A 17,338-nucleotide genomic window follows, 5' to 3' on the forward strand; every position below is an offset into this window, starting at 1 on the left:
TTGAAGAGAAAGAGATTTTGGGTTGGGGGAGTTGAGATGAGAATGAAGGCATGGAGGGAGAGGAGGAGGAGGAGGAGGGAGGGAGGGAGGGAGGGAGGGGGGAAAAATTAAGACCTATATGGTGCCGGAGTTGAAAAAATATACTAGTCTGATAAAAAAAAAATACCAACATGTCACCAAGCCACGAAAAAATATGCTAATCTGGCCATTTTGCATATATAAAAGTATATTAATCCCATTTTTACACATATCTATTTCATAATTTTTTTAAAATATTTAAATAAAATTTATGGTAAACATAATAATCCATGTTTATAGATTTTAACTCAAAATAAATATAATTTATTTTATAATAAGAAAATAAATAAAAAAATAAATAGTTTTAATATTTAACCACGTGCACAAAAACTACGCTTAAAGGTCCGAGGCGGCAAGGCGCTTGCGATTCTTTTGCAAAATTGTTTTTCCGACGATAAAATTTGCAGGATTGAGGTTTCTTCTCATTAATGGATGGCGCTGAAGCTGGTTCTAGTTCTAGAGCGATTGATTCGTCTAACGTTGGGTTTCAGGTAAAATTCCTCCTCACTTTGTGTTCTAGGGTTAGGGTTTTTAAAAGTTTCCCTTTTCGTCTAGATATCTGCAATAAATAATTTCATTTGACCGATAATTGGGTGCAGCTCTTGAAGAAGGCCGGTTGGAAGGAGGGCACTGGCCTTGGAGTCTCCGAGCAGGTCAAGATCTTTAACCTTCCCCCCCTTCTCTTTTGGTATACTCTCGTGCTATCAGTGTTAAACTCTAATTTCAAAGGTTTTTTATTTATTTATGTAGAACTTATGAACTAAGATACCTTCTAGTATCCAAATCACGAGGACCAAATGGATAAGTAAGACCTTGAAAACAAGAGCTAGACCGGAGGATGTCCCATTGATACAGCCCAGCCATTTCCATCCCCAATTACAAAATATGGAGACCTAAGCGGAAATAATGACCCCCAAAAAGATGCTTTTTTGGATGTATTTTTATTAATATAGCTTGGTTGCTGGTGGTGTTAAGCAATGCGGATATTGGGGAAGTATTGGACACTCGAAATTCATATCAAGCTGCCGATATTAGGGAAATATCCGGGACATGTAGTAAATATCGGAGTGTCATATCGGATGATGTGTATAATAATACGATGTCCTAAAATGTAATTTAAACATACTTAATGAAATCTAGTCATACAAAAATAAATAATGCATTTCAGATCACTAATCAACTGTGAAAACTTGCTTAAGAGTTAGGAACAAAAGCCTACTATAATTTACTAAACAAATTCGGTTGGCTTGAACTTTTGCTAAAAAACATTAAAGAAAGTTCACAAAACTATGTTTTTTTTCAAGCAAGCGATATAAAAAGACATATCAGCTCGTCATATTGGGGATATATCACCCAAAAATTGTCATAAAGAAGTAAGGGATATTGAGACCATATCGTCTCACGGGAAGCTTATATCAGTTGATATATTAGCTACATTGAGGATATTTAAAATAGTTGGTAAGGGGTGATATAAAGAATTTGTTATTACTATACATGTCATGAAGAAATAAATGGGAATAGAAGAAAATTTTGAAATAGACACATTTTGATATTTATTCGCAAAAATAGACTCACTTCAATTTTTATTTATAGAAATAGAGCCACGTTAGCATTGTTGTGTGCAACTGAGTCGATTTAAAAAGAAAACATAGTTTACTAATTAGATGTAGTTACCAGCCCCGCCTAATTAGCATATCAAAGTTCAAAATAATCATGGTGGGCAACCACGGCTATTCAGAACTTAGTTAAAAAATGATCGTGGTTGCCAACCAAGGCTATTTGGACTTAATTCTCTTCACTAATTAAGCGTGGTTGCCATTCCCGCTAATTAGTAAACTGTATTTATTTTAAAACTTGGCTCAGTTTCAGCAACAGTGCCGATGTAGCTGAAATTGAGTCTATTTTTGTAAATAAAAGTGGAGTGGGTCTATTTCTGTGAATAAGTATTAAAATGGGACCGTAAAATTTTCCATATAAATATAACTTTTAATTGAAATTTATTCAAGCGAGATTTTACTTGATTATTGTATTATTTCCTCTTCGTTTGGTTGTTGGCTATATCTATGTCATGTTTTGCACCTCCAAAATCCTATTCACCATCTAAGTATTCCTACATCAACAAGGTAACCCTGGTAATCATTTTAGTCATTAATAGTTGATTAAAAGGATATTGGTTCTAGGATTAGAAACTAGAGACTTCTTTACAAGTAAAGTGCTAATCCATGTCTTGTTCGTACTCCTACTAGGTTTAAATAACTCGATCTCTCCAATTACTGCTATATATACCCCAGCCCTAGACTGTACTATCTGAATCCTCAAATGTCTTAATTCTCTTCTTGAGTCTCTCATATTCTCTGCGAGCAGATCAGTTGTTTCCAGCTAGAAAACATGACATCCTCTTTCACATATTTTTTTAAAGTTTTGACAGTGGTCATGATCATGATGTTGAGAGTGTTGATGCCTCTAGCAACTCATGCTTAGAATTGAAATATGAAGGTGCATGTGTATCGTCATTACTACAGCTCGCTCTCATTGCAATTGTCATCACCGTCAAATTCCGTCTCTCGTCTTCTAAGGTGCATGTCCCTTCATCAAAAGTGCGCCCATCACGTGTCTCCCCATCTCCATTGCCTAAATATGCAGCTAGGCCATCATATAATACCATCATCAAAGGTATTGTCTCCAACTTTGCATACTACATCATCATCAATTGCATCCCAATTTTCATCATCAATTCATCACCATGAGCATCCCTATCTCCATCATCACAATCGTCTTCGAGGTTTCTACTCCATCGCCCCCTCCATGGCCATCACTTTCTATGGTTCCTACCCCGTATCTGACTCTATCACTATCACTATCTGTGTTTCCTACTCCATCACCATTGCTGTCCATGTTTTCTATTCCATTTCCATCGCCATCTGAGTTTTCTACTTCCTCACCAACTCCATCCCCGTCATTGTTTGACATTCCATTGTCAGTCGATGAAATTGCAACTTGAGTGGGTGTTAGAGCCAACGTTAAAACCTTGTGGGTTTTGTGAAAAATGCACCAAATATTTGCATGTTAAAGTAGTTAGTTGTGGTGAACTAGGATAAGTGGGTGATGGATTAACAAATATTTTAGATTGTGATGGAACCTATGAAGGAATAGGTATTGGGAAGGTGCTTCCATTGTTGATGGCGATGGAGTTAGATGGAGTAGGTACTAGAGTTTTGGATGGTGCTATCGGGTTGTGATGAGGATGGGGTTGATGATAATGGGTAGGAGCCTTTGACGGTGTTGTTAAAGCTGATTAATTGCTTTTAATTTGTTGGTCATTGATCTCAAAAATATTTGTCTGTCTCCAATACTTTCATTATAACAAAGCATGAGAACACCAAGGCTATTTGATGATCCTCTTAGTTGGTTATGTGGCGTATTCCTATTGTATTGACCCGCTCTTAACTATTCTAAATTAATGGTAAGTTTTTCAAATGTGAATTAGGATGGATTGCCTGATGCATTATGGACATGAGACTTTATCTTGGTATCCCTTGGCATAATATATTTTCGTTAACTTTAGAATTCACATGATCTCAAACAAAATTAGAAAGAAAGTTTGTAAAAAATTGTTTTGGTTAATATTCTTGTGATTATGTGTTTTTCAATACAAATAGCTATTCCCGTAACATTTCTTAGCATTGAAGCATTGAAGTAAGCTGCTGTTAGAATTTAAATGTTGGTATAGTGTATTTACAGAATTCTGTTTCCTTTATTGTTAGCTTTTTAAAGGTATTTATTAGAATTAAATCATTTGTACTACGTCAAAATTTTGAAGTTGTACCGAAGAGAGAGGCTTATAATTACCTCAAGTCTTAAGAAGATCCCACATGTTAAAACACCTTTTTAATAGGCCAAATTTTGTATTATTTTACATTGTGGTACCTTTCTTTTAAAATTCGTCTTAAATGTGTGGCTGGTGGAAGTTGTACCTAAATTGCTCCAATATCATCTTAAGATGCCTTTCAATAAACAATAAATTATGAAGCTGTGATTAAGGTCCACATTTATAATTTTATAATTTATACCCTTAAACAATTATTTTATTGCCCCTTTATGTAGATGCTCATCTTATTAAATAGTTTTCTTCACTTACATTTACATATGGTCCTTCGACAACACACGCGCGCACACACACACCCCTTCACACGCATGCGCACGACAGTCACTCGCGCGCACACACTAAAGACAAACAAACAAACAAACTAACCATGGGCTGAATAAGCTGTTCAATGTCAAACGTCTATCTTTATTTAGTGTATACCTTAGTTGTTCTTCTCAGTTTATGCACAGCCCCATCCCTACCATTGTTCATCTATTTTATATGAAAGTCAGTTACCACAGTTGCCAGTTTGATTTATCTTCTCAGTTCTCAGCATCTATTGTAAATGAAATACTTTTACTTTGTCACGTAGCCACAGATCTGAGTGAGATGTCTCCTCTGAGAAGGTCCCTTGCATTAATTCCTCTCTAGCTTTGTAATCTATATCGTCATTCACTTGTATCACAAACCATGGCACTAACTAGAGGCATTGTACTACCCATTCGAAGCATGCCATTCCCTTAAGAAAACCAAGGCAGTGTTGTACCTTCATTGAGAGCATGCTATTGCTTAAGAGATCACAACGTTGAGCTCATGGGTCGTGGCGGGGTCACTAATCTATATGAGAAATCATCCTGGGAGTTTGTTTGAAAATGATAAAGTCCTTTGTATGTTAGTATTTTAGCTTGTGATCTCAGTATAATGAAACCTTTGTGCCTATGACCACGATATGACTTCCTGGGAACGAGTATAGTTGTTTCTGGCTTGCTGCTGTTGACATTTCAAACACACGTCTTTCTTCAGCTTTTATGCTTATATGCGTTGTCAACTTGATTGTTGACATTCTCCTTATTGTGTTCTGTCATAGACTGAAGCGACTTTCGCTGGGCTGGTTAGGGATATTGTTGCGCGGGGGTTTGTTTTGTGCTTTTTAAACTTCATTCCCTGTTTCAGGGTGATTGGTAGTTCAGAAGAAGGATAGAAGGTCTGCTGTGATCTTGTTAACTCGGTGTTGCCTAGCTGAACATATTTCTTATAGATAGTATTAAGTATAGGCTTTCATCTGATTCTGGTATCCAAGCTTTCTTAAGCTGCAACTTTTCCTTTTGTTTTTGTTGTTATACCCACCTTTTTTTTCCTTTGGCTTTTGGCTTTTGTTTTACTTCTGTGGTTGTTGATATTCCCAAATCTTGGGAAAGATCATCACGGATTTTTTATTTCCTCTCTGTTTTCCTTGGAGTTCTGGCGATTTTTAACATTGAATGACAGGTGATGGTTATCAGATTATTTCGTTGATGTTAAATAAATTATCATTCTTCATAATCAGTCTCTCTACATTTTCTTCCATCGCTTTTACAGTTATTCGTCTATAATTTTTAGTCCTGTTGTGTCTCCATGCGTTTACCACATTTCTGGGGTTTCTCTTCCCATCGAAAGGATTAAATGAAATAAACTTGTGTGCAACAGGGAAGGTTGGAACCATTGCCAACTTATGTGAAGACAAATAAGCGTGGCCTTGGTGCAGAGAAAACAACGGAAAAGAATCAGCTGGTGAAGGAACCTAAGACTAAGAAACAAGCTGAACATGTGAGTTGATGATGCTAACATGCTGAAAGAGCATAATCATGATAAAATATTGTTTTGTTTTCCTATCTTATTTGTTTTCCCATCTTACTTGTTCATCGCCTACTTTGAATGGTAATTCTGAATTTGCAAATGCATTGGACCAGATTCGATTGTCAAATAGTGGGGTATCTAATGAATTTAGGGGGTGTTTGGTTGCGCGCAAGTGAGATGAAAGTGAGAAAGTGACTTTTTTAAACATTTTATGTGTTTGTTTGCATGCAAGTAGTTATGAAAGTGAAATACAAGAAAGTGGCCACATAGGATTTAATGCAATTTTGACTTCCCTAAAAGAACTGTTGAAATCACATGAGAGTGACAAAAATGGTAATAAATTTTAATTAAATGATTTTTAATCTAATTTTGCCACAATCATCTTCATATTGCACTTTCAACAATAAATTCGTATTTCAAACAAATATTGTACTTCACTGGCACACTGACGTGGATGTGAAAGTTATTTGCAAAAAAAAGTAACTTACGTAATTTCAATTCACTTTCAAACGGTCAAACACCCCCTTACTGGTTTCATATGAAAGCAGATTCTTGATAATCGTTACCAAGAAAGAATTTTCTAATTAAAATTTGTGTTACTTTACTAATTTATTATTTACTTGGCGGTTTTTTAAAAGGAAATTGTTGTTAATAGCTACAATCGTATATGATAGAAAGGGTTGCTTCTTGCAACTAACAATCATTTGTTCAAGACTATTAGAGGCTGTTTGGCAACCCCCAAAACTAGGCCAAGTTCAAACCTGACCCGGTTTTAACCTATTTTCTGTTTGGGAAAAGCTGGGCCAATTCTGGCCCGGCTTTTTTTAGGTCATTTTTAGCCCCTTAAGCGAGGCCAGATTTGATCCACCCCCTAGCTGGGTCAACTCTGGCCTGATTAAGAGAGTATGGATAGTTGGCCTTGTTTTTGTTGGGTTTGCCAAACAAACCCTTAGTCTAAAATATATATAAACATGTCAATAGTTGATTACTTGATTTATTTTTCAAAGATATTTGGCTATACATACTTAGCATTTTCTTTAATTTGTAAGAGAATATCATTGCTATACTCCTTCACATCAGGAAAATTTGCAGTCCAAGAAGAAACCCAAGTCTGTCTCAAAAAGGATAAGGAAGATGCAAGAGGAGGAAGAACGGTTAAAAGAAAAAGAATTTGAAAGAGCCTTCTTCAGGGAGTTCTGGCCAGATAACGTATGAAGAGGAATTATTTTTTTTTGGAATTTACTTGCGGACCCAACTTATTCAGAACTGAAGTACAGGTACCAAACACTGATTTTTTTCCCCGTCTTGTTTTATTTTGGTCTCCTGCAATGTAGGAGATGACATGAAGCAAACTACATAACTAGAGTTTTGTCTCACATCGATATCACTTTTTCTTTTTGGAACCATAAAGTTGAATTTTATGATCTTAGTTTAGTGAAGTTCAATATGAAAGTTTGTCTCTATGTTAGTCCTGTGATGAAGTAGGTAATCTCTATTTTCTTTTGGGTCTTGTGCGTCTACATGGTTTACATATCCTGGAGTATTAGATTATCCTTGAAGTATATGCATAGCTGAGTAACAATCTAGTTTGGATCTGTTTTCTCTTTCTGGTAAATAGTTATAATTCTCTCTTCTAAAATCATTAAAAAAGAAAAGAAAAGTGGACCGATGCAGCAGAAGATGATGAACCAATTCCTCAATTTTATTTTCCTTCAGTTATGATGCTAACTTTTTGGTTGGAAAAATATTTATTATGCTTTTCGATCTTTTCTTATTGTGGTGCATTTACTTCACAGAACAAAAGAATAAAACATTTTGAAAAGTGATAAAAGGTGATACTAGGAATTCTTAGATAATATTATGCAGCATATTATCAATAGGATATGCTTACATTCTGCAATGTAGATGTTGCTGCCCCTGGTAGGTGTCATGTAAGGAAATTCTGAAGAAAAATATATTATATGTACTGAAAACTTTCAGATTTTTGGCTACTTAAAAGAACTAAACATTCATGTTCTATGTGTATGTGGGTAACTAGTTATTGTGGTAGATAATGTACATAACCAGTCGGGAAACTGGTGGAAGAGGAGAATTAGGATGATATTTATTGACTTAAATCTCAAGTAACATTTTTAGGACACATTAATCAATTTTAGTGAGTCATATCTTTTTTTCCATGTCAAGCATTTAAATCTGTTTTTTGTGTTTTCTCATATTAGACCCTAAATTCTATCCTATTTTTATATTAGTTCTTCAAACTTCAAAGCTTCATATTTTATATTTTGCACCCCCAAATCCATTAAGTTGTTTAAAATGGGGGTGTCAACTTAATTGATTTGGGGTTGTAAATTACAAATATAAAGGTGTATTTTCAAACACTTAACATATTTGGGGGTGTAAATTACAAATACGAAGATTTGAGGGCCTAATATAAAAGTAGGATAGAATTTAGTTTATAATATGAAGAAAACCCCTCTTCTCAGTGCAGATAATCATGGTTCTGAATACCAATGTTTGGGACATATCGGACGGCCAATATCAAAATTAGACTGTAGATATTGGAGACATTTAATAAACATTGGAGGGATATATCGGTTGATGTGCATGTATGATAGTCTTAAAATCTAATCTAAGCATCCTAAATGAAATCTGACATACAAATATGTATGCATATCATCTACTGTAGTAGACTAATAGTAATATTTACTAAAAAACCTGTTTTTCTAAGATATCCACAGTACAATGTGGATTTTGGCTGTCAAATATGTCCCAGCATCCCATATTTAGAACCATGCTTCTATATTCTTGCGAATTACAAGTTTAAACGGAAGTCTATGGAATTAGGATAAAAATGCACGGATAGCTACTGCTGTCACAAAAACACTTTCACCAGGATTCTTGCACAATTAGGTATCAAATTTAGTTTATACAAAGAGTCGAGAACTATTTGCACATCATCGGAGGTGTGAAATAGTGGTTACATAAAGTTTATGTTTGGCTGACAATATCTCATTTTAGAGGAGATTGGAAAGGAAAATACAACCGAACTTTTACTTAGACCTTTGAGTAGAATTTAATGATGAATGAGCAATTTTGACCTTTAAAACAGTTAATATTCACATATTCAGCATATCCCACTTGAAGGAAACTTAACCCAAGCCTTTTATGCACATTGCAAGCCAGATTGTTGATTGGGTTACACAAAATGGGCATAGGGTCAGCTCACATTGGTAGATCTGAAGCATTATAAACATATGAGCTAGTGATTAAACTGACAATCATAATAGCGTTCACTTTCTGTTCACTTCTTCTGAAACTATCTTTAGAGGGTGCTAGGGAGTGCTTACGTTAGAAGTATAAGCTATGTTATCTTGTGGTATAGCTTTTGGCTTTTATGATAAAAATTTATAAAAATGTATGGGTAGACTAGTCATTTACTTGGTCAGACTTAGTTTGGGTGAGCTTATAAGCTAATTTTAACAAGTTGAGGAATCTCAGCTCTTGTAAATTGGATTTAAAAGGTAGCTTATTTAGGATATTAACAAATATATATAGAAATTATAAAGCTATCTTAAAAGCTATTTTGACCAAGAGAATAAGCGTTCTCTAACAGCCTCTTCGTAATTTAGGTGATTCTAACCCAATTCAAGTCAATGTCACTTTTAAAGGTTAAATTTGGCATTTGACTTTGTAAACTGGACCTACGACTTGATTCAAGAAAGTGGAGTTGGCAGATCCAAGAATGATTTCATGTAATGAACTTAAAAGTATGACTCGTTACTCTTCCACTCAATCATTATGTAAGTGAAGGAAATTAGGATTTGACAGTTCATACAAAGTGGTTACCATCTGTTTGCTGAACATGGTACCTTCCATTGGACAAATATCAATGATCTAATAGAAATTAGTTGCAAACTCTCTCTTTTTGGTGATAGAGGTGAAATAGGAATTTTGGTTCTCTCAAGGGCTGTTCATGAATTTTACAGAAAATGAATATTAAAATTAAAAGTGATTCGTCATTATCGCATGAGAATGTCTGGAGTGTTTACTCGATAGGTTGTTAAGTTTGATATCAAAACTGCATGGGAACTTGTAAAGAGGTGGTAATATGGTGTGCTTTGTTGTGGCAACTACAAGACCGCTCAAGCAAGGTTCAAAAACACGATTTTATTATGCGTATGTCCAATATTGGGGGATTAATCAAATTATACAACAATTACTTGGATTATGCAGAATTATGCATTTTTCATATTTTTAATACATATATTATTTGTCATATATAATAATATAACAATTCATGAAAAATATAAAACACTCACAGCAAAACACTAACAATAATATCCAAGCTATTCAAATCAAAGTCGTTATACACTTAAAAAGTAAAACTATTAAAGGTTCATAAGCTAAAGACACTTAAAAGTAAAACTAATAAAAAATTTCATAATTGGATTGGTGATTACTTGGATTATGCAGAAAGATACATTTTTGAAATTTTAATACATATATTATTCATTATATAAAAAATATAACAATTCATGAAAAATGTAAAACATTCCTAGCAAAAGATTAACAATTATACCTATTCAAATCAAAGTCATTATACACTTAAAAGTAAAACTATTATGAGTTCATATTTCATTAACTAAAGACACTTTCAACTAATATAATTCTATCTAATCTTCCTCATCATTCTCGTATCGATCACTGGCAAAAACGGTGATGGGAGACAACATCTATTAGCGTCTTCACTTGGAGGCGATTGGAGGCTGTTATCAGAGACAACTGGTGGCGTTGGGGAGGAGATTGCATGGAGGTGACTAGGTTTACAAATTTAAAGAAGCATATATTTTTGGATCTTTTGAGGCAGTGATTGAGAGACCTTAGGGTAATTAAGTGCAGGTAGGGTAGTGGGGGCAAACGGGTCCGGTCGGGTCGGGTCAATTATGACCCTACCCAGCCCATTTAATAAACGGGTCTATGCTACCCGACCTATATAACACAAACAATCCATATGATCCTTTTCCTTGTCCAAGACTTCGCTAATGCATTCACATGGAAATGCATCGACTGCAGGTACCCAAATCAAATTCTGCCTTAACTCTAGGATGGTTTGGGCTGAATTTGATATATGCAGCATTGGTAAGCAAACTTATGTTAACTGAGAAATGAGACAATTTTATTGCGTGTTTATTTCTTTCTTACTTCTCTAATTCCCCATCTTATTTCTGTAATACTATGATCTTGTAGTAACATTCAAATGGCTTGATGATAGAGAAAATTGCGACAAAGATGGAGATGACATAGGGAGAGGGTGAGCAAGAACTTGAAACAGATCAAATGCATCATATATAGAGCAATATTACTTTCACTAAATTACAATAGAGAAGAAAAAACTACAGCTCTATATTACAAGGAAATATTAATTGGTTCTACACTAGTACATCATCATAGCAAAGAAAACTATCTACTACAAGCTTATTTTTCAAAGAAACAGAGGAATCTAGTTCAACATACTGAAAATATAGAGTTCAGCATACTGTTGTCAAGCCTGAGAACTTCATCAAACAAGCAGCAGACTGAACATAAGACACGAAAATAGACAAACTAAAGCTATAGAACTAGATAAGACATATACAACACAACCAGCCATCAAGAATCTTCAATATTCATCACCTTCAGAGTCAGTACTAACCTCATCATAACCTCGAGAGCAGCAAGATGTTTGTGACCAAATGCTATCTGTTTAAGGAAACAAAGTAAAAGCATTCAATTAAAGAGATAATGCTTGCCAATAAACCAAACCAAAGAGACTATAGATTAGATTATTTCAAGTAATCGATGTTTATACTAAATCAAAGAGACATAGCATGAAGAGATTCCTACTTGTGTTGACTTAGATTCTCCAATATTTAACTGCATGATATCTTCGAAGAGCTCATCCAATTTCAGTTGCATCTCATCTATCATTACTAAGAAAATGAAACAAAAGAACCAACTAGCAGATTCACAAAATGTATTTTAATGTAATGAAACTTGAAAGAAATTGTATAAGTAATTGTTTACCTTTAATACTATACAACCAATCACGTACGCAAACTAGAGCCTCCACAGTGTTGGACTTAAGAGTGCTACGGTATTGGTGTAGAATTCTCCTGCTTACACTAAATGTACTCTCGGAAGCAACCAAAGAAATTGAGACTGCCATAATGTCCCTTGCAAAGAGATACGAGTTTGGGGTATCTATGTTGATTTTTCTTCCAAAATGAAAGGATATCGAGTTGAGTACCACGATTAAATATTGGCTCATCCAAATATAGCTCTAATTGTGTTTTTTGAGAACTAAGAATTTCTTCACTTACAAACATGTCAAATTCCTAAGTCTAAAAAACATGAGAGAATAAGGACATAGAAAAATGCCAAAATCTAGAAGATGTACTAGTAAATTGAGAAAGAAATTACCCTTAAGACGTCAATGCAGTGGTGTCATCATACTCTCGAGAAGTTCCCTCCTTTTTGATCCCTCCAAGTTCATTCTTCTATTAATATCAATGTTACTCGAGTACTCATTAAAGAGAGAGAATCCTGTCTTTTACTTTCTTGAGTTCTATGGAATTTCATCCATATAGTCCAAAGTAACAAAACTCCACAAATCACAATTGGTACCAAAGTAACAAAACTCTACAAATCACAATGGTATCGAGGATTCAAAATGCTAGTAATAGCAAGTAGAACATGTACTTGCTCCAATAATTTTCGAACTCCTTGTACATTTTGGTTGCTATCGATTTCACATATTCATCACTATCCTCCATCCTACTCTTTAGAATACATTGCACAACAAATACTTGAAGAAAGTAAATATTAGCCGTTGGATAATTTGTACCGGAAAAAATGCAAGTGACATTATAGAAAGTTGCTAAGAACCTCTTAACCTTCTTGATCTTATTCCATTCTTCTTGGGATGGATAAGATCTCGAGTAGTTTGAATCATTTAATTGCATGTGCATAGATGCACGTTGATAATATAAAGCATTCTCAAGCATTTAAAAAAGTAGAAATCCATCTTGTTGGAACATCTTGTGTCAAGCTTTTCTTCACTTCCACCGATTCATGAGACACACATTCAAAAAACTTTTGTTTTCTTATTTGAGAGCCGTTTATATACTTGACATTTTCACGAAGTTTATCAATACAACAATGAATTTCTTTTGAACCATTTTGAACAATCAAGTTAAGGATATGAGCACATCTATTATCTAATATGATAAAATTTCCCATCCCAAGAGGTGCTTCTTTCATATTAAGTTATTTTTTCAAAATTTCAATAAATCAACAACACATCGTTTGCGGAGGCATTATCAAGAGTGAATGAAAATAATTTCTTTTCGATTTTTCAATCAACTAACAACTAATAGATCTTCTCGCAAATAGTAATATTGAATGAGGCAGCGACATATAAAAAAGTTGAGGACTCGATTTGGTAATTTCCACTCGTGATCAATGTAGTGAGCCGTGACACAAATGTGACCATCAGTAGCTATGGATGTCCACAAATCGGACATCCAATTAATTCTACCCAAAATTGGCTCAAAATCTTCTTTTAGCCTATTTTTCTCTTGCATAGATTTTAAGAGCATTGACTTCAGCCGTATTTCTTGTTATATGTTTTAGATCATGATAAAGATATGAGAGGATTGCTTGAATACCGTCATCCTCCACAAATTGAAATGGTAAATCGTGCTTAATGATGACTGAGACTAAGAGCTCCCTAAACTTATCTGGATCAAAATTAAATTTTGAGGAGCTCATAGTTATAATTAAAATCTTTTGAATTAGATAGACCCTCAGGGCCTCAATATGCTCTTTAGTAGCTTTCTTGCAAATTGTCATGTGTTTTGCTCCACGGCTCCCTTTAGCTGCATATCTTATTCCACACTTCTTACATATTGAAAATTATTTCCCCTCCGCCTCCATTTCAATAAGGTCAAGCATTTTCCAAACTTTAGATGTTTAACTTTCTTTTTTGCTTTATTTCGATTATCTCTTTGCTTTTTTTATGAATGTTCTGATTCTTCTTCATTAGATGCATCCATTTCTATATTATCCTCTATAATAAGATTATCAGTATGATTGAACTCCATTTAATTGTCAAAAAATTATAAAACTGCATAAGATTCACAAAATTACATAAGATTTGTAAAAATACCATTTTCAATCTCAAGCAATCAAATAGCCCTAAAAATAAGTTATAACTTGAATCCTTGCTCAACATCTCGATCAAAGACCTCAATTTTATATAAAGAAGTACGAAAATCTAATTACACCAAAAACGACCAAGCATTAGAACAAAAATTAATGGGCACATCCGAAATTCTAGAAACCAAGCATATGCACAAAGATATACAAAACCCTAGCTGATCAGTAAATGTCCAAACATCTCACAATCAAACCCACAAAAAAGTTCAAACTTGCACCTAAGTTTTAAGAAAATTGGAGAACGATCAGAAATAGAAAGAGAATGAGACAAGTAGAGAGTTGAAAAGAGAAGTTATAGCAAAGTTCTCGCCGTTGCTGCCCTCGCTGCCATCGCCAGTCGCCGTTGTCCTCTCCTCGCTCGTCACTAGGGTTTCAATCACAGGAGATTTGAGAATAAGAAGCGGAAGAATGAAGGGATGTGAAAAGAATCTGCGGGTCAAAATTAAAGAGTAGTTAGGATCATATACGGATAAACCCAAACTACCCATGGGTAGTTAGGGTTGACCTGTATGTGACCCGAACCCATTTAACCTGACCAGAACCTGTTATTAACTGGTCGGGTCGGGTCGGGATAATGGGTTAGTCATTGCCACCCCTAGGATAAAGTCGGATTGGGTAAATTATGCGCCTGCATAATTTCACTATGCGGGCATGTACTCTTTAACTGCTCAATTATGCGGTTCGGATTTCAGCTATCCAGCACGTTTTTTTGTTGGGTTGGAGTACTCGTGTAAATACTTGGCCGGGTAGAGCATCTTTTTAACACTGCACTCAAGATAAGACTTTAATACATTGACATCTCTTAAGGAGAGTGCTGTTTGGATTTTTGACCTTTTAGATATTATTTTATGGTGTCAATTTCTAGATGTCGCTGTGGGAAAGTGATGAAATTAATATTTGTTCTTAAGCTGTGAATAGAGCGGCTTTTTGTGTGACTTATTTCTAAGAAACGCTTCGAACTAAAACATTACCATTTGAGACTTGTTGTGACAAGACCTGATGTCCTAGGCTAGGTTCCCTTGTGTTCTGTTTGATAGTTAGAAATTCACTTATTCATCATAGAATCCACCTGGTTTTAGGTGAACTTGATGGATAGAGTAGGAGTTCCTCCTTTATGTATTAAAAATTATTAAACATTTGAGAATACCAAACTACTTGAGGTTTTCTGGAAAATAGCTGGTTTAACAAAATAGTGTATTGCTACGTATCGAAGGGTACATGCTTGAAATGTATCATGAAATGCAGTTTGCTTCAATATAACTGGCAAATTGTTGTTGGGTTAACGGATTAGTGCATGGAAATTGTATTACCTTAGTTATAGCCCTCTAAACTTTATTTAGTCAAACAATTATATGATAATTAAAAATGATCATGAAGGCAATATCTCGCTTGATCTTTCTATTGTTACTGAAACACTTTACCGCATGTAGCATTTACATTTAAATTAATGGTTACTCGATACTGCCGTTCGATACTTGTTAGCCGTAGGTCTAACGCTTAGAAAATTACGTAATAGTGTTCTTTCTCAAATTAATCTTTTTAATGCATTATTGCTGTGGTAGAATCTCATTGGGTGCAAACTTTAATTTAGTTTGGCTATTGCAAACCACACTAAAAAAAAGAGAAATTTTTATGTTTTTATTCCTTTATATTACTGAAGTGATTTACAACTGAACTAACACTGAAAGAAATTTATCTCCTTTTTCCGTGTTGAGATTTTAGCCATAATCAGTTTTTTTTAAGAATCTGACACTGTGCATGATTCTAACTCGTATATTGCATCTTTATATATTTGATAGTTTAACTTATTTATGTTACAGTTGCGGAAAGCTCATTCTTGCCAATTGGTAATATTTCAGCGTCGAGTACATCTGACTCCGTTGACGGTGCCATTCGACTGCATGGCATTATGCAAGAACTGCACTACTGTGAGAGACCGCCAGGCTTTGACAGCAATTTCATCGCTGATTCTTGCTCCAGTTAAAGCAGTGATCTCCGTGAGCTTGAATTTAGAAACATATTAACCAAATGTTTACTGTACTCACAAATTTGAATTGCCATGTGGTTAGCTTATCTGCAGCTGATGTCACCTTCTCAAATTTCTTCACATACTTGCATTATGTCCTATAAGGCTATAACAATGCACGTGTATGTATTATGTGCGCCCAAGTAGCTCAAATTTATCTCCACGGGTCTTGTTCATCTCTGTAACAGATTATGCAGGTTTTGACCCTCCAATTGGAGGAGCAAACGGATCGCAGTTTGGCTGAGAATTGATATGGAGAATCCTATTACCTACTAAAATGATATTGTCTAGTTTTTGTTATTTTTCTATTTTTGGTAAAAGGTAATATATGTACCTTTTTCTTTTATTTTCGAGTCTATAAAGAACTGTTTCTGGATGTAGGCAGATAGCTTTGGGAGAATAAAAACCTTAGTTTTTGGCTGCAGCTGTTATATTTGTGCTTTCTTTTCTTTCTATGCAAGAGATCCGATCTAGTTGCGGCCCTAGATGGATTGCATCAATGAATCAAGTATATGCGTCATATTTTCAATGCTTATAGTTTTTCGTATTTTGCAAATTTACTTGAACAACAATAAGGCTCTGTTTGACAAAGGGTTAAGTAAGAGGGGTTAAAGAGAATGATTAATGTACTTAGCCCATTCGATAATTTGAGGTCCCGTTTGGCAAATGGTTAATGAAAAGGGGTTAAAGAGAAGGATTAATGTACTTAGTCCATTTGATAATCCGAAAGACTAAATTATTAACCTGTTAAATAAGTTCTATTTTAGCCCTTATGATCAGTTTTAGTGTTTGGGAATAACAATGATTTTGATTATTTTTTTATAATTATAAGGGTTAACTCTTATTCCATCTAAATAGGAGTATTAGTAAACCCCTCATTTTGGGGGATTAACTCATTTTAACCCCTCTAGAGGAGTTAACTTAACCCTTCTATATTTTTTATGTTTGGCAAATTATGGAGGGTTAACTCACTTTAACCCTTATATAGATTTGTTACGTTCGGCAGGTTAAGAAGGGGTTAAGTCTCCTTAACCTTTTACTTAACCCTTTACCAAACGGTACCTGAAGGATTAAATTATTAACCCGTTAAATAAGTTTTATTTTAGCTCTTGTGATCAGTTTTAGTGTTTGGGAATAACGATGATTTTGACTATTTTCTTTATAATTAGAGGGGTTAACTCTTAATCCTTCTAAATAAAAGTATTAGTCAATCCCTTATTTTGAGTGGTTGACTCATTTTAATCCCTCTAGAGGGGTTAACTTAACCCTTCTATATT

The 17,338-nt window shown here is 34.6% G+C and overlaps 1 protein-coding gene across 3 annotated transcripts; it reads left to right on the plus strand.

The window, feature by feature from the left end:
* Nucleotides 430-16,485, plus strand: LOC109850657 (G patch domain and ankyrin repeat-containing protein 1 homolog). 3 transcript variants are annotated; one of them, XM_020420710.1, is made up of 5 exons: nucleotides 430-569; nucleotides 678-731; nucleotides 5,630-5,749; nucleotides 6,860-7,056; nucleotides 15,856-16,485. In XM_020420710.1, exons 1-4 carry the CDS (start codon nucleotides 507-509, stop codon nucleotides 6,992-6,994), a joined length of 372 nt encoding a protein of 123 aa, XP_020276299.1. In that variant the 5' UTR covers nucleotides 430-506; the 3' UTR covers nucleotides 6,995-7,056; nucleotides 15,856-16,485. The 3 variants fall into 3 exon arrangements, with proteins under 3 accessions (XP_020276299.1, XP_020276301.1, XP_020276300.1); XM_020420712.1 differs by having other exon boundaries at nucleotides 6,872-7,056; XM_020420711.1 differs by having other exon boundaries at nucleotides 15,895-16,447.

The sequence above is a fragment of the Asparagus officinalis genome, chromosome 7 (assembly GCF_001876935.1).
Source record: "Asparagus officinalis chromosome 7, Aspof.V1, whole genome shotgun sequence".
In the NCBI taxonomy this organism is placed as follows: Eukaryota; Viridiplantae; Streptophyta; class Magnoliopsida; order Asparagales; family Asparagaceae; genus Asparagus; species Asparagus officinalis.

What these genes read in the sequence shown, in the direction of transcription:
- LOC109850657 (XM_020420710.1), top strand. Translation starts at nt 507, where the DNA reads ATGGATGGCGCTGAAGCTGGTTCTAGTTCTAGAGCGATTGATTCGTCT. An exon ending in CGTCTAACGTTGGGTTTCAG is followed by an intron (nt 570 to 677) that starts GTAAAATTCCTC and finishes AATTGGGTGCAG; the next exon opens with CTCTTGAAGAAGGCCGGTTG. An exon ending in CTAAGAAACAAGCTGAACAT is followed by an intron (nt 5,750 to 6,859) that starts GTGAGTTGATGA and finishes CCTTCACATCAG; the next exon opens with GAAAATTTGCAGTCCAAGAA.